The sequence below is a fragment of the Neophocaena asiaeorientalis genome, unplaced genomic scaffold (assembly GCF_003031525.2).
Source record: "Neophocaena asiaeorientalis asiaeorientalis breed wild unplaced genomic scaffold, Neophocaena_asiaeorientalis_V1.1 scaffold517, whole genome shotgun sequence".
Taxonomy (NCBI): Eukaryota; Metazoa; Chordata; class Mammalia; order Artiodactyla; family Phocoenidae; genus Neophocaena; species Neophocaena asiaeorientalis.
In genome coordinates this window covers 909462-932247 of record NW_020172724.1, presented here as the reverse complement: position 1 = coordinate 932247, position 22786 = coordinate 909462, and the positions used below count along the sequence as shown (strand labels likewise).

The following is a 22786-nucleotide window of genomic DNA, read 5'->3' as shown; positions in this document are numbered from 1 at the left end:
GTGGGTCCCCAGCCCCTCCCCTTCCTCCCTCTGCTCCAGGTGGGTGTCCGTGACACTGCTCCCCTCTCTCCCTCAGATTCGGTGAGCCTTGCCTATCAGCGGGTCCAGAAGGTGGACTGCACTTCCCTGAGGCCCGTCTTGATCCTGGGGCCTTTACTGGATGTGGTGAAGGAAATGCTCGTGAATGAGGTGCCCGGCAAGTTCTGCAGATGCCCCCTTGGTAAGGGATGCCCACGTGCCTGCTGGGCTGTGTCTGTCCCTGTGTTTGTGTTCATCCCCCTGTTCCCGGGCATGGATCCCAGGATGTTTCAGAGTCCCCTGGACTTGGCTCAGATCAGTGTGCAGCCTCTGGTTCTTTGTCCAGGAGCGAGGGCAGCAGGGCTGGGTTCCTAAAGTCTCTTCTGCGCAGCGTTCTTCCTGGCCCGTGCAGTGACGGCTCATGGTGCCAGGGCATTCCTGATTCCTGTGTCTGTGCTTTGCAGAGGTGATGAAGGCCTCCCAGCAGGCCATCGAGCGGGGCGTCAAAGACTGCCTGTTTGTCGACTATAAGCGGAGGAGTGGCCACTTTGACGTGACCACAGTGGCTTCCATAAAGGAGATCACAGAAAAGGTACCTGTTGCTTCAGACCAAGGGATGGGGGCACCTCTCTGAGTCCGGGGTTTGGACCCCAGTTTGTGTCCGGGCTCTGTACCTTTGCACATCTGCCCTGCATGTCTCTCGGACCTTCATGAGCTTGCCTGTGTCCCGTTAGTCTGAGTTAACCTACAGGGGGCTGGCCCCCGTTGCTTCTTGTGCTTCCGCTTTCGTGAGTAGGAAGCTAGTCCTGGGCAAAAGTCGCCCTGTGCGTGTGTCACCTCTCCCTCTCTGAGGGGCTCTGACGACAGCTTTGAACTCTAGGAAAGGCCCCTCGCAGGGCTTTCTACAACAGGGTCCCAGAATGCCTCTGCTGAGCTTGTGTGCTGAGCTGGTGTGCCTTATTCTCGGGACAGGGGCACGGCTTCCATCAGGGCCACGACCCTGCAAGGATAAGAGCCGTTGCCATGGGCCTTTAGGCTTGTGAACACGCCGGGGTCTGTTTGCCAGGTAGTATGAGGGGAAGTGGGGAAATCTTTTGGAAAAGCATCGCTCACAAGTCTGAGGATGTGGGCGCTTTCTGGGCTGCATCCTTCCTGGGTGGTCAGTTTACCCCGCCAGGCTTTGGATCCCTCCTGTTACGTGAGGGAGTTGACTTCTTATAGCTGTCAGTGCAGACTGCCCAGTTAAAGTGGACGAGCTCCAGTCAGGGGTGCCCCAGGACGTTAGGAAGCCTGCCAAAGGGTGGACCCCCTCAGTGGAGCTTTCAGGGTGCCCGTGGCCTGCCTTTGGCTCGTACTCTGCCTGGAGGCTCAGGGGATCCATGGGATGCATTTCAATCACAGCCATGCAAAGACCCACACTCCCCCCTCCCCTGCTTCAGCCCCCCCGCCGAGTCTCCGCATCTTCTTTTGCCCAGACTGGCAGAAGTAAGGTTTCTGAGGCCAGGTCGGGTAGCGCTTTAGGAAGCGCTTTCCTATATCTGGGTGAAGGCAGGAAAGGGAGTTTGGAGTGGGGTCGTCCAGACCCCGCTTGGCCCGGTTCCCAGCCTGGACCATCACCACAGCTGACGGCTTGTGGGGAGAGATTTTCCCAGATGAGGTTTCCCCTCTGTGTATCGTGTGTGGTCTTAACAAAAGACTGGTTTTGCCGCCTCGTTCGTTGGTAGAACCTTGTATGTTCACTTACAGGGCAAGGCAGGGCAGTGTCAGGGGAGGGGTGGGGCCCATCGGTAGCAGAGGAAGGCTGGAGTGTCCAGTGTTCCTGAGGCCCTGGCCACGCACCTGCCCAGGTGTTCACTCTCTCCCTCCCCCCAGAACCGGCACTGTCTCCTGGACGTCGCCCCCCACGCCATTGAGCGGCTACACCACATGCACATCTACCCCATCGTCATCTTCATCCACTACAAGAGCGCCAAACACATCAAGTAGGTGACAGGCTCCTCGGGGGCTTGGCTTGGGGCCTTGCTGGGGAGGCGCTGCTGGCTCAAAGCCGTGGGGCGGGGGGCCCCTTGGCCTTGAAATAGGCATCCCATGTAGGAGCGGCCTTCCCCCTCGAGCCCCCATCTCACACTGAGCCAGGCATGTGAACCCAGTACAGCCCTCCCTCCACACCACTCTCCGCGCTGTTTGGATGCTGCCGCCGCTCCCTGAGTACGTCCAGCTTTTCTGTCTCCCCTCCTGACTCCCAGCCCCTTTCCCCTTCTCCTGCCTCTCAGCTGGGCACTCACAACAGCACAGGAACCGGGTGGCCTGGCCTGGGTCCAGCTCTGCCAGGAGCTGCTTTGTGATGTGGATGGGCCTTTGCTCCCACTGGGCTTGAGTTTCTGTGCGGGTTGGGCTAACGGCTTGCCAAGGCCCTCCTCCACTTTGCCTTTCTGTGCTTCCGGGCTTCTGATACCTGCACTCGGGCGCCAGCTGAGGTGTCTGGTCTCTGTGTGCACACACTGGGGTTCCCACCTTGCCCCTCTCTGCCCGGAGCGCCCCGTGGAGCCTGCAGGCTGTGCTTTACCAGGGGAGCCCACGGGGTCCCTGTGATGGTGGAGACCCCTGTTACTCTGGGCAGAGAAGCAAAGAGGAGGGAGGGCCGGGGGGGAGGTGAGAAGCTCAGCCTGGTTCCCTGGATGTCCCAACAGGGAGCAGAGAGACCCCATCTACCTGAAGGACAAGGTGACTCAGAGGCATTCCAAAGAGCAGTTTGAGACGGCTCAGAAGACTGAGCAGGAGTACAGCAGGTTCTTCACAGGTAGGTGTGCGTCAGGCCTGCAGAGGAGGAGCAGGCGGCAGGGACGGATGCAGGCTTCCCAAGGACGTCCTTCCTAGAAGTGGTAACAGCCCGCACTTCCGGGGTGCCCGGTGGATGCCGTCACAGTGAGCACTTTCGTCACAGCTGGTCTGATGGCAGGCCCAGGGCAGCTTCAGGAAGTTGCAGGTCCAAAGGTAAAGTCCACTAATTCTGGCCTTGGGTCACAGTCTGGCCCTGTGTGGTGGCTGCACAGGCGCCCTGTAGCACAGCTCCAGCGTTCCCTGGGCGGGTAGCACGGCGGTGGTGGCCGTGACCATCTGTCCCCAGTGCCTTCCAGGTCAGGCCAGTTTTGCAGTGAAGTTTGAAGATAAGCTGCACCTTCACTCTCTCTGGTCTTGGAAACAAAGCAAACCAGAAGAAGCAGGGTTCCAGCTGACCAACTGCCATTTCACTTGGTGACTTTCAACCTCTTCCATGAAATCAGTCATTTGTAGGGGGCATAATAACACCATGGCCACAGAGGGGTGGAGACAGTGATTTTAATGAACTTGTGGCGAGTGTTATGATCTAGTTCGGTGCTTCTCATGCAACATTTGGCCTCAAAACCCAGCCTTGGTGCTTCTGTCTACGTATGTGTCATGTGTGTTTGTGTTTTAATTTCCAGTCCATTACAGGCCAGTTTTTCAGTCAGATACATTAACAGTTACTAGAGAAGAGAACATTAAAAACTCCAAAACTTAACAAAATAAAAGCCTTGACTTTTTGTAAGATTCAACAGATGTAAAATTACTCTGTCACATTTCCATAGCAGTTTCTAAACCCTCGCTGTCCATTTCTGTGGCAAGCAGCCAGCGCTCGGCGCTGTTCCGTGGATCCCGCAGAGAGCCCTGGTCTAGTGTCTGCCGGGCTGTGGTGCTGAAAGCCTGCAGAGCAGGCCTGAGCCAGAGCTGGAGACATTCCATCATCTTTGCTGGGAATCTTCTCTGGGCCATGGGATGCCCAGCTTCCGAGACCCAACCTTGTCACCTGTAGAATCCTGCTGCCGATTGGACCATCACAACACAGCCCAGACTGCCTTCCAGTGTGCTGGGACTCCCCATTGCATGACTAGGCAGAGCAGCCCAGAGCATCATTGCAGTGGGGCCTGGCAATTCATGTGTGTGGTCAGATCCTGTCATCCCTGTTACAGGGACCAGGGCAGCCTGGCAAAATGGGACACCAGCTTTCATTTGAGCGTAAAATTTTAACATCCTATGGAACAGTTGCCGAGAGGGATAGGTAAAAAGCCGAAGTGATTTGCACTCAACTCTTTATTTTTTCTTTTCCAATTTCTCACTGATGGAAGAGAGTGAGAGGCGGGAGTGGGGCAGGAGGGCCAGGTAGCTCAAAACAGGCAGAACGCCAGGAAGAGTAAAAGATGTGTTTATTTGCCTTCACCCTGGGGTCTTCCTCTGGGCCAATGACGTGTGTGTTTGGGGGCTCTCTTGCAGGGGTCGTCCAGGGAGGAGCCCTGTCGAGCATTTGCGCTCAGATCTTGGCAATGGTCAATCAAGAGCAAAATAAAGTCCTGTGGATCCCAGCCAGCCCTCTCTAGAACTCGGTGCTGGGGACAGCTGCAGCTTGGCCACCGGCGTGACTGCCTGGCTCAGCTCTCTTTAGCGACTAAAGATAGACGTCTCTGTATATAAACGTGAAGGGGAAGGATCCATGAAGCAGGACTCCAGAAGCACCTCCTTTGTAGACAGAGGGCCGCAGACTCTATTCCTCTCACTCGTGCGCTGTAAGACAGAAGACTCTGTAGAGGGGCTCGACACCAACCTTTCTCGTAGCCAGCTCATCAGAGATGCTGCAAAGAGAACCTTTCAGATCACAAGTTTACAAGCCTTTTCTAAGTATTTGGTTGTTTATGTTTACTTGAACGGCTCCATGTTGTCGCTGCCCAGCCCCTGCCCTTTTCCTCACTGTCGCTTTGGTGTTGGTTTTGTGCCTGTTTTCAGCGAGACGACTCTGGAACCTCGCTGGGGGCCGCTTTGCTTTGGGAGGTTCTTGTCAGTGGGACCAGAGCTTTGACAGACTTCATGCTCCTTGGTGGCACCTCTCCTGGAAGGACCTGCGAGTGCTGATGGTTCGACCATCGGCGGGCGCGGAACCAGTGCCTTTGTGGGGCAGACTCTCCGGCGGCAGTGTATTCCCCTCCTGCACAGAGGAGGGCGACTCGGGCCCGTCTCGCGGACGTGTCCCTCAGACTTTGTCTCCTGCCCTCTGCGTCCTCTTCTCGTCCACCTGCATCCATGATTCCAGCGTTCTCTCTGGTCCTCGGAGCTTCATGGGTTCACTGTGACGCAGCCGGTTCCAGGCAGGGTGTTAGGCTGGGGCTGATGCATGCCACTGGGTCCTCTTTAGGTTCTGTGAATAGTGACAGCCTTTACCAGTGCAGATTTTGCAGGGTAATTCCTAAGCGCTCTAGAGTGGGTCGGGCACATCAGCTCTACTTGATATAAAAACATTCGTGTTTCAGACTTTGAGCAGAGAACCCTTACAGAAGCTTAAGGATTAGTGCAGTCACTGTCAAAACTCAAAAAAAGAGAAACCGGGATCTATCTAGTCTTGGCTCCAGCGCTTACAGCATGAGCAGTGCTCCACGGGGATGGCTTTGTTTGGGGTTTGTGTGTTTTTGTTTTTTTTTTTTGTTTTTTTTTTTGTTTTTTTTTTTTTAACCGCTTCTGACGCTGGATGTTTCTGGCTGAAGGTTTGATCTGGTTCCTCCTTAAACTGTGCGTCCTCTTAATAATAGGTACTGTACGGGGCTCCGGGTAAGTGTCACTGGGGTAGGACCTCTATTTTAATACTGTTCCTAACATTTCATTTTACTAGCAAGAAATCGCTGATTTCATTTTATTCTTTGTAATTCTAGACACTAGATTATAGTTTAGCCATAGTGACATTTTTTTAAAAAAGGGATATATTTTCTTGCACAGTTGTTGGAAAAGAGACACGTTTCAGTCCTCAGTGCTGCCCTTCGTTTCACAGGTACACGCGTTCTGGCTCAGACAACTGGGACCCCCTGCAGGCTGTCGAGGGGTCTCACTGGCGCCCTGCGGGGCTGCTGCTCTGGGCGGCGGGGGTGGGACGGTGATGGTACAGTGTGTACAGGTACTGTTCGGACAGACTGGGATTTTCTGTACTAAAACCTTCCTTTGTATCGAAAGTTAAACAGACTTTAGTACAATAAATAAAGGTCAATTTCTGTAACTTGTTGTGGTGAGGAGACCTGCATTCATTGAGTTTCCACCTTTCCCTGCCTCCTGCCCTCTCTTTGTTGCTAAATTTGAGGCAGCCTTCCTCCCCCGCGGCAGGTGGCTGGAATTGGCCGCCACGTGAGGCTCTCGCCAGCTCTCACGATGGTCAGGAGCCCCTCTTACCTGTGGCCTCAGCCCCTCTGACTCCCTCCTTCTCTCCCATGTGTCCCTCTGTCCAGCAGAGCTGTGGGTAGTGCTTGCGGCCCGGCAGCTGATTTGTGCAAGATTCACATCCTGCCCTGGGGGCTCCCATTCAGATATGCAGGTTTGGGCTGGGCCCAGAGAAGCCAAGGGGGTTTGAAGGACGCCAGTGTCCCCTCGTGTTCTCAGTCGAGTCCCTGTCTGCCAGGGGGTGAGGCCCAGACCGGGCCCCCCGGGTGAAGAAGGCCGAGCCTGGCCCAGGGGCTGTAGTGCGAGACCACCCACGGCTCTCCTGGGTAGCCACTTTGGGCCTGAAAGTCTGTTCCAGGGTGGCAGGGAGGCTGGGAGAATTGGCCAGGAGGCCAGGGCTGCCTCTCTAGCGCCCCGAGACCCAGGTCAGAGCAGAGCCCTCTTCCTCTGCTCTGTTTGCTCGGAGGAGCTTGAGGGCAGACTCTCGTGGAAAAGCCTCACGCTGCGCCAGAGGCTGGGCCAGCAGGGGCCGACTCAGCGCCAGTGCCTCCCTGGTCATGGCCCACGGGTGCAGCTCCACTGTGGACCCTGCAGTCTCACCTGCAGGTCCCTCTGGCCTTGCCTGCAGCCACAGGAGTCGCCGAGCTGCGTCGGACTGTGGTCGTGGAGAGGAGGGGAGGGCCTGTGCAGCCGGCCGGGTCCCAAGCCCGCCGCTCCTCGGCCTGCGTGAAGCCAGCCACAGGGTCGCCTACATCTTCTTGACAAACTCAGCACTGACCTTGGGGGAGGAGGGCATGTGCCGCGGCCTGGATCCTGTGACCCACCCAACAAATGCTCGCTTGAGGAAATGGTTTCTTTTAAAAGAGGTCCACGACGATGCCAAAGCCATAGCAGCTCACACTTGTTGCATTATGAGTGATTTTTATTTTCTTCTTTAGACTTTTCTGTACTTTCCAAGTTTTCTACGGGCAACTTGGTTTTCTTTTACAATTGCAGGGTAAAACCGCTACGCCTCTTCAAACGGAGGGCAGTTAGGTCGCTGAGCTCATAGACTGCTTGTTTCTGGATGCGCTGAGGCCTTGCAGGGCTGCCCCTGGGACACCGCTGAGTGGCACTGGGTTGGCGCGGGTGTGCAGTTGTGTGTCTCTAAACCGTGCAGAGCCCAGGCAGGGGCTGAAGGTGCGCAGCCTTTGCCCCCAGTTGGCGTCTGTCTTACACAGGCTCAGATCCTTCTGGAAAGGCACAGCTGACTTTCAACTCCAGCCTTGAGGCCTCGGACAGATCTCGCCTGGGCCTCCAAAGACAGTGCAGACGAGATGACCTCTGAGGCCCCCTCCCATGCTGACACCTGAGTTACGGGCGCGGAGTGGGACTTCCCTCCTGGCCTTGCAGAGCCTGAGCAAAACCCCAGCTCTGGGAGCCTCGTCACACGTGACTTTCTGAGACTGGAGGAGTCCTTGACACCTAATGCGCAGGGGCAGAAGCCGAAGGGGTCTGGACCGGGAGCACTGGCCCAAAGTCCTGGGCCTCTCTGGCCGGAACAAGGCTCTGAGGCTGACCAAAGTGGCTGGACAACTGGAGTTTGGGGCTGGGAAGCTGAGCTGCCGCCCCTCTAGGGGTTGACAGGGCAGAGGGCCACCCTGGTCACGGATGCCAAGGACGGACGGAGAGAAATAACGAGGAATTGCTGGGTGGGGTGCAGAGCAAGCATGATCTCACAGCTGGGAGTGTGGCCGGCATGGGGGCGATCGTCTTCTTGCAGGGGATGGGGCTCTGAGGCCCGAGCCCGGACCGCCGGGCCTTCTCCCCTGCACCTTTCTGCTGCTCTTCTCCCTGTGGCTTTCCTGGACCTTATTTCAATCATGCATGCTCTTTTTTTCATGTGCTCATACCTTCCAGAATGTAGTCTCTGGCTTCTTGATGGTGTTCCCCTTTAGTTCTCCTTGCTATTATGAGTTTGTATCTTTTTTTTCAACCGTGAAATGTGTCATACATACAAAAGAGCATATACAGTATAAATATACGGTCTAAAGAATAATAAAATGGACAGCACGTCCACTGTTAAGGAACACTACCACTACTGTAGAAGCCATCTTAACACCCAACAGTAGCTGAATTCTCCACCTTTTCCCCCAAAGTGAGCACTGTACTGACTTGTGGTTTAATGATTTCCTTGCTTTTTTCTATTTTCACCCCCAGTGGAGGTGTTTTGAAACAATGTCGTGTGTGGTTTTGAAAACACTGGGCCTCAAGCACACACTGAGCTGTGAGGGCACAGGGCAGCACTGCCACTGTTTGATGACATTCGCCAGACAATATAATGGGCTCTCTGGGGCAGGGCGAGCCTCCGCTTCCCTGGGAACTTTGAAGAGCCCTTTCCCCTTGGGGAAGTCAGTGAGCAGGGACTTGAATGAGTCCTGGGGCGTGTGGCCGTGCTGTGTCTGGCAGAAATATGGTCAGAGGGCGTGGACCGCTGACAGCAGTTTTCAGGCTCACCACAGCCATCCTCTGGATTTCAGCAGTAAGCCAAAGCTGAGCACGTCTGTGGGAGGAAATGCTGGTTCCTCTTGCTGATCTGGAGAGCAGGAAGGTCTCCAGCTCATGTCGATAAAAGCCTAGGAGAAATAAGACCCGGGGTCGGGATCACCTTAACGTTCTGTTCTTAGCTGAGCCCTATGAAACGAGCAGAGACTGGTGCTAACAGCTCTGGACATTTCTGTCTTGAGTCCCTGCTCCAGACCAGACTTCTTATCCTCTTGGTCTGGTGCCAGCCCTCATCCTGGTACCTCCTCTACTTTCCTGAGAATTTCCTGGGAGTTTTCTTGATTTCTTTCTTTGACTTTCCTCTCCTCTCTTTTGATGGATCTCCTGTTTCTTGTGCTGCTTGTGAGGAGAAAGGATTAACCCCTGATCCGAATTCTTTCTTCAGAGGAAGATGACTCCATTTACCTTCTCTTAGGATTGTTTTCTAGAGAAGTTCTGGATTAAGAAAAAGGCAAGGCCTGTATCCACCATGGTCTGATTGGTGCATCTGGGGTGGGAGGCCTGAGGGTCAAAGTAAACTAAGAGATAAACTTGCTGTCGGGTTTCCTCCTCGTCCTCCCTCCTTTCTGGAGCTTCCGTTATTTATATGTTGCATACCCTGGACAGAGTCCCTCAATTTCTGACCTCCTATTGGCATCACTTTGTCATTTTGCTCTTTTTCGGAGGGGATTCACTCAGCTTTATCTTTCGAGCCTTTCTGTTGAGTTGTTCAGCTTTTGCTATCCGGTTTTTAATTCCCAAGAACTCTTTCTGAATGTCATTTTTTTATATCATTCTATGCTTGTTTCTTGGATATAATATCTTCTCACACCTGAAGACAGATATTTTTTCTTCTCACGTAATTCTAATTCCTCCAAGGTTTAAGGTTTTTTTTTATTTGCTGGTGGCTTATTTATTTATTTTGTGGTCTGGGGGATACCAGGACTGGGGATACCTTGTCTTGTATATTAGCGCTTTAACCTCAGGTATCAGGTAATCCTTTTGTGTCAGCTAATGATTAATCATGGGCATTTAATTTAATGGTCCAGAACAAATGGGGAGGTGTGTAGTCTGAGTTTCTCTAGAGTGGCCTGGTTGGGCTGCTCACTGGGGAATCCTAGTGATGGTCTCCTTAGGTCTGTCTTCCGATTCCCCACAGGAGTCCTTCCACTCCTGATGGGATGGGTTGGCCTGGCAGCATCCCTGAGCCCACTGGGGAGGAAGGCGGGGAGACTCTTTGCATTCAGGATTCAGTATGGCAGCATCTAGTCCCTTAGTCCTTTTCTCTTCAGTATGGTACCAGTTCTCTGATCTGTGCCTGGTGTCCCTAGTCCGACAGGAATCCTCTCTTACATTCTCCAGGCAAAAAAACCTCCCGGCTTCTTCAGCGTTGAGGGCAATGCGGTAGCCTTGTAGCTTGGATTGAATCATGCCTGCCCAGATTATCCAGGGTGCTCCCTTACTCTCTTTTTTTAAATTTATTTATTTTTTGGCTGTGTTGGGTCTTCGTTGCTGTGCATATGGGCTTTCTCTAGTTGTGGCGAGCGGGGCTACTCTTCATTGCGGTGTGCAGGCTTTTCATTGCAGTGGCTTCTCTTGTTGCGGAGCACGGGCTCTAGGCACACGGGCTTCAGTAGTTGTGGCATGCGGGCTCAGTAGTTGTGGCTCGTGGGCTCTAGAGCGCAAGCTCAGTAGTTGTGGCACACAGGCTTAGTTGCTCCGCGGCATGTGGGATCTTCCCGGACCAGGGCTGCAACCCATGTCCCTTGCATTGCCAGGCGGACTCTTTTTTTTTTTCTTTTAAAGAAGATGTTGGGCGTAGAGTTTATTAATTAATTAATTTTTGCTGTGTTGGGTCTTCGTTTCTGTGCGAGGGCTTTGTCTAGTTGTGGCAAGCGGGGGTCACTCTTCATCGCGGTGCACAGGCCTCTCACTGTCGCGGCCCCTCTTGCTGCGGAGCACAGGCTCCAGACGCGCAGGCTCAGTAGTTGTGGCTCACAGGCCCAGTTGCTCCGCGGTATGTGGGATCCTCCCAGGCCAGGGCTCGAACCCATGTCCCCTGCATTGGCAGGCAGATTCTCAACCACTGCACCACCAGGGAAGCCCCCAGGCGGATTCTTAATCACTACGCCACCAGGGAAGCCCAGCCCTTATTCTTAATGTTGACTGATCCGGGGCTTTAATCACATCTGCAAAATGCCTTCACGGTAACACACACAGCTCAGTGTTTAACTGAATAACAGGACTGTGGCCTTGTCAAACTGACACATCAAAAGAACTGTCCCAGTGGGTTTACCGATAACTTACCTAACCAGTTCCCAACAAATGGGCATTCAGATTAAGTTTACTGTTGTTGTGTTTGTATATAGACTCACTTAACTTGATAGAAGCTTCTGTGTTGGGTTTATGGCTTACAGATAGGACATCAGGGCTTTGGGCAAGTTACAGGAGATTGCCTCAGCCCTTTCTTTTTGCCACGTTGCCTTTGGGATAAAAGCAGACTTGTGCTTAGTCTGGAGATGATCTTAGCTTCTCACAGATGCTACCTGCTCTGAGGAAGTTAACCATCTAAGAAGCTGCTTTATGCCTACTTATGTCAAAGATGGACAGAGATGCCCTGAGGACTAAGCGACTGTGGGACTAAGAAGAGGGGCTGGCCGGCCCAGACGCCCACATGCAGACTCGACTGGAGGGTTCTGTGGGGCCAGGCTGCCCCCGAGCACGTCATGGGGTGTGGCTGGCATCTGCCCTGCATCTCAGGACACACAATGAGAATGAACAGAATCAAACAAAACCTGCTTTGAGCCCAGCAACGGTGTGTGCTGGTGTTGGTTCTGCATGGAAATAAAAATGATAAATCTAAACTTGCAAGACATTTTGCTAGAAATGACAGTGGCTATTTTTGACCCACAGCTTATTTTTATTAAGATTATCTGCTAATAATTAGAGTGAAGCTAATATATGTTTAATTGGGGCATTTTACAAGTTTACATTTTCCTCGAAGGACAGTAAGTTGTTTTTACATTTTTGTGTTTGAAATACGTTAAATACTTCTGATAACATTTTATAATTTCTAAACAACTCCCTTGTTCCTAAAGACCAGCGTATTTTTTAAAGTTAGCTTTTGTGACATCCTGTGTCACCTCTTGTTTCTGTGTGTTGCAGGGTCTAGACTAAGCGAGTGACTCTCTAGGATGCTGCTGCTTGAGGTCATCTTCGTTTATGGGAAGTACAATTGTTTAAAACCAAAAATCTCAGAGTTGAATCTGAAAGGCGTGTGTCTGTACACGAAGGTCCTTGTTTCAGGTCACAGCCCAGGTAATTGGCCCTTAAAAATGCAGAACATGGGATGGAAGCCCATCAGAAGAGCTTCTCTGGGTCCCTCGCAGGCTGCACACTCGTTTCCCCTACAGTCCAAGGTTGAGGGCCCAGGGATTGGGGAACTCTAGACTATTGGCCTCCGTGCCAGAGCAGTGCTTCATCCTTCAGTCCTGTAATAGCAGGCTTGACCTCCTATGGGTTATATGGGCTATATGACGCTCTTGACGCTGCTGGTATCCCCAAGAGGTCAGGCATTACTGCTTACCATCCGACGACCCAGTCAGCAAGAGGCGGAGCGACAGCCTTAGCGTCTCATGCTCGTCTCTGGGGTCCCCCATTTTAGCCGCGGCTCGCGCCGGTCTCTGGAGCTCTTTGAAGCAGCATTCTTAATCCCCTCTCCGTGCGCACCAGGAAACGGAAGAAAAAGTCTCTTGCCTCTTCGGCAGGTCCAGACTTTCCCCCGGACTCCCTCCCGGCCAGCCGTGGCGCACTAACCCGCTGCAGTTTGTGTTCATGCCGCCAACCCCAGTCCTCTCCCTGCGCTCCGACTGAAGCCCGAGCCTCAACTCCCAGTCCCACCCGCCCCGGCGGGGAAGCAGACAAGCCTCTCAGGCTGGTGAGTGCCGGTCGGCCCTGATCCTCTGTGCTGGAATCTCTCCGGTTTGCCCTCCGCACCCCTGTTGCTCTGCTCTCCTCCGGCGGCTGCGAAGCTTCCCACCTCCGCCACCCGCAGTCTCCGCCTGCGAAGGGGCTTCCTAGTGTGTGGACACTTTTCCTCCTTCACAGCTCCCTCCCGCTGGTGCAGGACCCGTCCCTATCCTTTTGCCTCTGTTTATTCTTTTTTCTTTTGCCCTACCCAGGTACGTGGGGAGTTTCTTGCCTTTTGGGAGGTCTGAGGTGTTCTGCCAGCGTTCAGTAGGTGTTCTGTAGGAGTTGTTCCACATGTAGCTGTATTTCTGGTGTATCTGTGGGGAGGAAGGTGATCTCTGCGTCTTACTCTTCCGCCATCTTCCCGGAAGTTCCTGTGCTCCTTTTGAGGCCAGGTGCGGGCTCCCTATCACTTGTCAGTCCTTCCACCCCTCGACAAAGATAAGTGTAGGAGAGGTGAGATCCTTGGTAAGGGCAAGTGAGTCTCTCTGATCTCTAGGTATCCAGTCAGAAGCTCTCCTAGTTGTACGGCACAGCCATGGGCAACTAGATGGATGAAGAGCTAAGATGTCCTGAGGAAGCAGTAATAATAGCAATGAAGGCAGTTATGTGGGCCTTATCATGTGCCAGGTACTTCCCTAAGTAGTTCATATGTATTCATTTCCAACCCTATTTGGTAGGTACTATTATCCCCATTTACAGATGAGGAAACTGAGGCACACAGAAGCTGAGAAACTTGCTTAAGGTCATACACTGACCAGTGGCAGTGCCAGAGTCTGTGTTCTTAACTTCTCTTTTGGAACACCTGCCAGGCAATTGAGAAGGTGGTCATTCCCAACCCAGACCTGGGTGCCTGGGCCAGGCCCGGGAGGAGGTCCCGAGAAGTCGGTGGTTGTGCTAATCCAGCAAAGGACAAAGCTTGGCCAAGGGAAGTGGGAGCCAGAGGAAACAGCAACCAAGCAGGAGCGGGAGGCTGTCCTCAAACTCAGCTGGTCCTGCTCCAAAGTCATGCTTAACTGTGGGGCATGTGATCCCCCGGGGCAGTTCTCTGCTGGCTGGCTGATGCCATGGCTGGAGGCCTGAGATAGCCAGCCTTGCCAATGTCCACTTCCAACATGGAAGCAGGCTCGGCATTGGTCATTAGGGAAGGGCCAGAGAGGCTGTGACCCCATGCCCTGGTCATTGTGGCCCAATCTGCGGACAGAAGTATCTGTTCAGTTAGGACAGTGACACCAGTACTTAAAATGTCATCTCACGAGAGGACCTCAGCTTTTGAAACTTGCCAAGCTTGATGGCCTCTTCCCTCCCACTCCTCTGGCCCTCGCCCCCCGTGGACAATTAGGAAGTAGAGGTGATCCATTTCCAGAGTGGACACCATTGACTGTGAAAAAGGTAGGCTCCTTAAAATTCCTTTTAAGGAATTATTTTCAAGAAATTCTTTTTTTAAGAATTTAACTAGAAGGGACTGCTAGAAATATACCGTCAGTTACCTAGTGGAGTATATGTATTTTTCAAATGTTTTATCAACAAAGCTGCAATTTTCAGGTGACCTGCTACTGCTGTGTGTAGGTAGGAGCCCAAGTTAGGATCTTTGCTTGGGGGAAAACCTCCCAAGAAGCCCCTCTTAGCTGTGTCCATGTGAGATCAGTGGCAGCCTTGCCTCCGAGTGTATAAAAGGTCTCGAACAAAACTTCCAAGCTTCCAGGGACCAGGTGGTTCAATATGCATTCCTCTGGGGAGGCAAGTTACTTGGATTTGCCCTTAGCCTTAAGCCTCTGCAGCAGAAAGTCACTGTGAAGAAAGGCTCTCCAGGGAGATGATGTCATGGTGAGGGCTCTGGCTGGCCCCAGGGACAAGCTGAGGACACGACAGAGCCGCTGAGGGTACATGGGATCTTGGTATCTGCTTGTGACCTTGGTGGAGATCTGAACCGTCAGGAACACCATCTTATTTGTGGGCAAGAGAGTGTCTTACTGTTCGGGGTCAGTGGTCAGAGGCAACAGTGTATAGAAGCAGCAGAAGTCATGGAAGCTAAAAATGGCAGCTGATTCCTGATTCTCGCCCCCAGGAAGCTGGGGAAAACAGGCTGAGCAACCTCGGGATTCGTGGGCGACTTTAGGGTGATAGTTGGAAGAGATCCTGGGCAGACCTACAATCTGGAAAGCAAAAGGTCAGGCGTAGGTCTACATAAAAATGCTACAATAAGATGTACTGCCACCCTGGTTTCATAGAGCAAGCCAAATGCTCACACAGAGGTGAGAGATAGGTTCCCCGAGTCCCTGGGCTATCCTCTGAAGACTTTGCACGGTTCAGCCCTACAGCAAACCCTGATGATGAATCCTAAGACTTTTTAGGGAGACATGATGCTGGGCTTCAAACATCTGAAGGACCATTAGAACTGGGCCCAAGGAGAGAAGTTCCCAGAGGGAGAGGAGGAGAGGAGATTTCTGCTCAGTGTGGGGAAGAGCTTCCCGGCCACCACACCTGTTTCATGGTGCAGCGCAGCGCTGAGACCCCAGGCCGGGTGATGGCTGGCCTGTGAATCAGCTAGGCCACGTGTTCCCAATACTGCCGGCCTCACCCTGGGCCCATTCCTGGCTGGGTTTTCAGGTTGCCACTCCCAACCTATACACAAAAGTAGTCTGGGGAATCACAACAGCTCCAGACCCCATTCCCCAGATGTTCCTCCATGACTCCTTTCAGGTGGAAGGACCCCATGTCCAGGATGACATGGGACCCTTCTGTCTGCTCTCTGGGCTCCCCAGTCCCCAGGGCAGGACTGCTTCCATCAAAGGAAACCCAAGATGAGGCAGACTTCAAATTCTCTCCTGCATTGACTCTTGGGAATGCATGTTTGGGTCCCTGAAGATAAACCCTGTTGGGAGAGGCTGAGAACACAGCCTAGGATGACCAGTTAGTGCCTACTTCTTAAAAATGACTTAAAGAAGTCTTAATGACACTCCTTGGAAGTAAGAGAAAAGCAGCAAAGAGGATTGTTGGTATGTTTCCACCTGAGGCTGCCTTCTAGAGAGAGACTCAAAGAATGACTGACACCTGCTGTCTTGGCTGCCTTAATAAGCCTGACTAAACTACTTGTATGAAATTAGTGGGAATTCTGACCTAGCTTAAGGTATGTATATTGAGTAAATCATTTGAATTTTCTCTTTTGTATGAAGCATTGGAATATTGCTGAAAACAGACATCCCTTGTAGATGCCAGAACTTATTCCTTCTTTCACGCCAAGGGAGTTGGTGTTAAAAAGGGTTCTGCCTCTGAATCACTGTGACCTTGATAAAGTCACCCCAGTTCTTTGGGTCTCGGTTTTCCCATCTGTAAAAATAGAGTTTGGGGAAAGGGAACATGGAAGACTCCCCCTAAGTGAGCAGTCAGCCTCGTGAGGAGTCCTTGACGATGTGGAGTCTGGGGAGGAGCCTGTCGCCAAACTGATGCCGATTGCCCACCGGCTCAGGGGCTGCTCGCCCTTCGGATAGGGTGGCTGGCACTCTGTGTGATGGTAGTGATGCCTGTTGGCCTGGACTGAGATGGGTTGAGTTGGGGTCATGGAGAAAGTCGCTCGGCGTTGAGCTGGGTCTCAGAATACGGTCTGCCTGTAGCAGCTGCACTCTGACTAGGGCTGGGCCTCCCTCCTGCATCCCTTGTGCTTGGCTCCGGAGCCTTAGAGCAGAGCTGGCACTCTACTCTCTCCCTTCCCAAGGCCTTATTGCAGTAGGAGCGAGTCTTCCACTTCACTGGCTAATTTCCTCCTAAGGTCCAGTGGGCTGAATGAGAGTCTGATTATGACTCCTACACTTTTTCACGACTTAAGGCACAATTTTGTGAAAATAAAAGCACTTCCCTGCCCAAGTTATACTGACTGGCAAAAAATTATTTCTGATCCATGATACATTTTGAGTTAAACATTACCCCTCTGAACTTATAACAATATGGCCTGAGTGAGCTTCAATTTCTGATTCTTTTTGAAATTGGATTTTTTTTAAATCACAGAGATAATATATGCTTACTGTGGAGCATTCAAATAACACAAAAGAGTATAGTGTGAAGAAGCAAAGTCTCCCTTTGTTTCCAGAACCTTCCAGGACGGCTGGGCCCGTAAGCCATGGCCGCTGAGCCTGCACGTCCGGAGCCTGTGCTCCGCAACGGGAGAGGCTGCAACAGTGAGAGGCCCGCGTACCGCAAAAAAAAAAAAAGCTTTTATCAGAACGCCGATATAAAAATTATATGTGCCTCTGATATAGAAAAAAGGAGAAATTGTCATTTAATGGGGTTTTTGTGACATTGCCATTCCATGTCCTAAAGCGCTATGTGATGCTCTTACCATCCCTCTTGATGTCTCCTCTGTACCCCCTGCTGGTTAAGTGCAGAGCCTCCAGGTCTCATTCTCTGATGGCCCGGACCCCGCCTGGAACACCTGTCCCTTCACACTATTTCCAGAGCACCTCACCCCTTATCTCTGTGATGGCTAGTGACGGTTCAGATCTGTTTGAATTTTTTTATACCATTACTTTAATTAAAAAAAAAAAGCTTAGGATCCCTAGTTTATATCATAGTTGAGAATATTTAACAACACCTCGTTTGTATAAAGATTCTTTTACCTAGCAACCTCAGTTGTCTGAAACAGTCAAAAAAAGGAAAAGGAAAAAAGCAGTGAAAACAGATGCCAAAAGCCCATGCACTAAACTTCATGACACTGCATTAAAAAATCCCACACCCTTCTAGGCAGAAGTGTGTTTGAAATAGGCCTTGACCTGTGGGCATAGCATCTAGTAAAATGATAGGAAATGAGAAGAAGTGTCTGGGGGTGACTGTCAGAAGCCCAGCTCTCTAGACTGTTCCATCTCTTAGACAGCCTGTCTTCACGCTGGGCTGGGTGGACCGGGTTGTTATTTATCGCCTAAATCCACATTGCCTCTTTCATCCAGAGACCCACTCAGCCCTGGTTGATGGTGCAGATTTGAATTAGAGAATCCTTCCTTGTCATGTCCCACCCTCCCCGGTTCCTAACTGGCCCTTCCAAGTGCCAGTCAGTGCTCTTTTTCATTGAACACCTGCATGTGCTGGGCACAGGGGAACAAAGGTGAATAAGACATGGTCCCTGTCCCGAGGAGCTCGCAGCCTTGTGGGGAGAGAGGCCTGCCACGCAGCTATGCGTGGATGCCTGAGTGCCGTGGTAGAGCTCTGTTGAGGATTGTTCCAATTCAGGGATTTTCCAGCTGTCCTGTTTATGCTGGACATGGGACAAGGGCCCTAGGGCCATGATGGCTCCTACAGGCAGGATCCTTGAGTGCTTCTGGGCAGAGGTTCTGTCACAAGATGAGTAATAAGCAGGAGATGGGGTGGGCAGCTCCTGGAACCAAGGGCCTGTGAGGCAGTGGGCAAGTGTTGTAGCCCATCTCTGCAGAGAGAGCCCCTCCTTGCCAGCATTATTTGAGGTGCTGGGGGCCATGGTAGTTGAAAGAATACAGAAATGGGGCAGGATGATGGATTGCTTGTCCGGGGAAAGGGATTCCTGTGAGTTGGGTGAGTTTTGGTCAAATATAATGAGCCATTAAGAATAGTAAGAACTCGAGAAGAAGAGCCCAAGGGCCCATGCTTAACCCCAACAGACATTCTCTACAGAAAGATGAGATCAAATTTCTTGCTCAAAAATGTGCCCGTGCCCTTTGGCAGAGATTGGCTGTGGGGTTTGGAACACATAGCCATACGCATACCACTCCTACAAAGCAGGAAGGTAGTTTAGATGCCAGCATTTGGGGTTGACTCTTGGGGTTTTGTTTTCGGTTTCTTTTGGTTGGCAAACAATATTCTTTTTTTTTTTTTTTTTGGCTGCGTTGGGTCTTCGTTGCTGCGTGCGGGCTTTCTGTAGTTGGGGCGAGCGCGGGCTACTCTTCATTGCGATGCCATGGGCTTCTCATTGCGGTGGCTTCTCTTGTTGCAGAGCACGGGCTCTAGGCGCGCGGGCTCCAGTAGTTGTGGCGTGTGGGCTCAGCAGTGGTGGCTTGCGGGTTCTAGAGCGCAGGCTCAGTAGTTGTGGAGCATGGGCTTAGTTGCTCTGCGGCATGTGGGATCTTCCTGGACCAGGGCTTGAACCTTTGTCCCCTGCATCGGCAGGTGGGTTCTTAACCACTGCGCCACCAGGTAAGGCTGGCAAACAATATTCTAAGGACAAAGAATTGGAATGGCTGTAAGGAAAGGTTTTCTAATAGAAATGTTTGAAAATGGTGCAGGATTCCTTGAGAGGTACTGAGCTTTCTATCCCTGTAGGGATTTAGGTGTAGTCAAACAGTGGATGGGAAGAGTAGGGCAATTAATAAGTTTGAGCTTCCCCACCAAACTTAGATCTAAAATTAAAATCCTTTATACAGCCTTGAGAGGACACTCTAATTTCCCTACTGTTAGAAAGGATTCCTTTTCAGGATTAAGCATGGGAAGCAAACACATTGTTGAGATAATAAAGGATTCTCTACCTGACATGCAGGAGACTTCTTGTTCTAGGAGTTACTTCCTAAAATAACCAACTTGGAATATTTGTTCCTCTAGTAAAGTATTATCCTTATCAAATAATATTTATAAATAAAAAGTGCTGTGCTTGCTGTTACATAGAAAGGAATATCTGCCTTCTAGAAGCTTGTGTTTTGAAACAAACTTTTTTGAAGACTGGAAATGTTTTCTCTTTTTTTGCAAATTCAAATGTGTACCAGAAAGCTACTTTTGGACTTGGGCTTCTGAGAGACTGAGCGTGTGGCCCTCACCCTCTCTTCCGAGCACTCAGGAGGCAAGGGCCCTGGCTTTACGATCCTGGAAGCTGTCTGAGGCTGGTGAGGGTTCTCTCTTCTCCTTCTCCTACCTGCCTGCCTTGAACGTGGACTACAGAGCTGGGAAACTGAAGGTTACACTGGGCTGGGGGAGCGGGTGTCACTCCATTGCTTCTGGATGGACCTTTCTCTGTTGCCCGGGTAACGCATCATCCAGCTGACATTTTGATGGAGCACCGAACTATGCCAGCCTCTCTTCCGAGCACTCAGGAGGCAAGGGCCCTGGCTTTACGATCCTGGAAGCTGTCTGAGGCTGGTGATGCCAGAGGGTCCATCACCATACACAGAGTCGTGGTGGACACTTAGCCAATCCATGGCATTTTTCTCTTGAGGTTGGGGAAGAGTATCTTCAGATAAAACTTCAGTTTAGTTTGCCTAATCAGGAGATTAGGAGGAATGCAGAAAACTACCAGATGCCTAGTTGAATGCATCTGCTTTTCTCCTCTAGGTCTGAGACATGTATCAGGAGCTGAATAGGGCCTCAACCCAGATCCAAGTCTTGGGGCAGGATATGGAGCTACTGACATTTGTATAAAAGGACCTGAGATCCAATCTGGGCAAGACCCATCGAAGAGAAGGAGAAATTGTAAGGGAAAGGGGGTTGTCTTTTGAGAGTGGAGTTCACATATCCCTGGCAATGCCCCTGCACCCTAAAGAGTGAGTGGAATAGCATCAGCCAGCAGAGGTCTGGATACCATTGTGAACAGCAACGTCTGTGAGACTGAAATCCATAGAGAGAGGAAGGAGAATTTAAGATGGGTAGATGGGACGTCTTCGGGCAGAGGGGGCTTTTAGCTTTCTTTTGCTTTGTACAAGAAAGTCACTTGAGGCACTCAATGAACCTTCACTGAGGGGAGTCGAGGCAACCGGCTTTGTGCTCGGGTGGAAGGAGCTAGGATACAAAGATGAACAAGGCGAAGTCTCTGCCCGAGCGCATTGGTGAGGCAGGCATTACAAAACATGGAAAAATGGCTACACTCGAGCCCTGTGAGAGAGAAACTTGCAGAGAAAGCCTAGCAAAGCCTCACATTTAAGCTCAAACTTAAACACAGTCAAATTGGCCAGGCAGAGTGGGGATGGGCCAGTGGAACAGCTGGTACACAGATCTGTTCTCACGGAGGAGCAAGGTGCCTTGAAGAATTATGTCTAGAGAGCTGGAACCAAGGGCCCAGGAGAGAGGGGAAGAGAGGGATAGACATAGGGACAAGATTTGGAAGTGCATTCCATAGGCTATCATTTGGAAAACTACTGCAGTTTTAAAATGAGCATGGCAGGATCAGATTTTTTGGGGGGGCGTGTCTTCCCAATGGATTAGAGATGAGTGACGCTGGGTCAGAGGGAGGAACTAGTTAGGAAGCTACTGGTAAGACAAGAATAAATTGAGTGTTCCTAATGATGACACCTCGGTGATGAATCTATTTAGAAATGCAATGTCTTATGGATTCGGGGTGGCTGGCAAACTTTTTCTTCCTTCCCTGTGGTTTCCTGGCAGTTCTAACTTTCTGACCTTTTTTCTTCCCTTATTTTCTCTTAGTTTTTCCTGATACATAAGCGTTAAAAACAAAGATTTTCGGGCTTCCCTGGTGGCGCAGTGGTTGGGGGTCCGCCTGCCAATGCGGGGGGCACGGGTTCGTGCCCCGGTCCGGGGGGATCCCGCGTGCCGCAGGGCAGCTGGGCCCGTGGGCCGTGGCTGCTGGACCTGCGCGTCTGGAGCCTGTGTTCCGCGGTGGGAGAGGCCACGGTGGTGAGAGGCCTGCAGAGGAAAGGAAAAAAGAAAAAAAGGGGGGGAAAAAAACCCCAAAAAACCAAAGAATTTTCCTCTGAGAAATCCTGCTTTCAACCCATTTAAATATATAGTGATTCTACTCTCAGAGTAGCTGCTCATTATAGTCTTGAGGAGAGACTTTTAGACTTCTGTTTTTTTGTCATGTATCTTGTTTTAGTGTTGTTGAGACTTCAATTATTTATGACTAGGTCTGTAATTATAGCCTCAAAAGATTGTTGCATTTTGGAATTTGCGATTTTCTGTGGTCTGATATTTAGTTCTTGAGTCCTTTTTAACAGTATTGCGTGCATATGGTCAAAACCCAAACATTCTGAAGAACATCCGGTTCAGATATGCCTCCCTTGCTCACTCGGGACTCAGCCCCCAGTCCTGTCCCCTTCCCCAGAGGCCGCCATGTCTCAATGAGAACTGCTTATGTTTCCAGGGAATTCTTCAAGAGAGAGTACATGCAGATGTGTGCCCGAATTCCTTGGTTACCTAACTGGTGTTTTTGTTTGTTTCGGTTCCTGATGTCTATCCTGCCTTCACACCTGAGTGGGCCCTCTGGGCCCCGGGCTCCAGGAGGTCAGACAAAGGCAAACTCCTTCTTGGGAGATAGGAAGTGGTGGTTGGAAGAGGTCAGGTAGACTTCCCAGCTAAAGTGTGTTTGAAATAGGCCTTGACCTGTGGGCATAGCATCTAGTAAAATGATAGGAAATGAGAAGAAGTGTCTGGGGGTGACTGTCAGAAGCCCAGCTCTCTAGACTGTTCCATCTCTTAGACAGCCTGTCTTCACGCTGGGCTGGGTGGACCGGGTTGTTATTTATCGCCTAAATCCACATTGCCTCTTCCATCCAGAGACCCACTCAGCTCTGGTTGATGGTGCAGATTTGGATTAGAGAATCCTTCCTTGTCATGTCCCACCCTCCCCGGTTCCTAACTGGCCCTTCCAAGTGCCAGTCAGTGCTCTTTTTCATTGAACACCTGCATGTGCTGGGCACAGGGGAACAAAGGTGAATAAGACATGGTCCCTGTCCCGAGGAGCTCGCAGCCTTGTGGGGAGAGAGGCCTGCCACGCAGCTATGCGTGGATGCCTGAGTGCCGTGGTAGAGCTCTGTTGAGGATTGTTCCAATTCAGGGATTTTCCAGCTGTCCTGTTTATGCTGGACATGGGACAAGGGCCCTAGGGCCACGATGGCTCCTACAGGCAGGATCCCTGAGTGCTTCTGGGCAGAGGTTCTGTCACAAGATGAGTGACAAGCAGGAGATAGGCAGTGGGCAAGTGTTGTAGCCCATCTCTGCAGAGAGAGCTCCTCCTTGCCAGCATTATTTGAGCTGGTGGGGGCCATGGTAGTTGAAAGAAGGTAGAAATGGGGCAAGGTGGTGAATTGCTTGTCTGGGGAAAGGGATTCCTGTGAGTTGAGTGAATTTTGGTCAAAGACACCCCTTCGAGACAGGTCATTCTGAT

At 51.4% G+C, this 22786-nt stretch overlaps 1 protein-coding gene and 1 pseudogene across 1 annotated transcript in view; one reads left to right on the top strand and one right to left on the bottom strand.

Annotated features, from left to right (window-relative positions):
• DLG5 (discs large MAGUK scaffold protein 5) overlaps positions 1 to 6070 on the top strand; it is a 118055-nt gene extending 111985 nt beyond the window's left edge. The window contains exons 28-32 of the mRNA XM_024740248.1: positions 77 to 220; positions 483 to 610; positions 1891 to 2000; positions 2709 to 2818; positions 4309 to 6070. Coding sequence (XP_024596016.1) covers positions 77 to 220; positions 483 to 610; positions 1891 to 2000; positions 2709 to 2818; positions 4309 to 4412 — 596 coding nt within the window. The 3' untranslated portion in view covers positions 4413 to 6070. The remainder of the gene's footprint in view (positions 1 to 76; positions 221 to 482; positions 611 to 1890; positions 2001 to 2708; positions 2819 to 4308) is intronic.
• A 564-nt stretch (positions 6071 to 6634) lies between these two features.
• Positions 6635 to 22786, bottom strand: part of LOC112396501 (E3 ubiquitin-protein ligase RBBP6-like) — a 74841-nt pseudogene continuing 58689 nt past the window's right edge.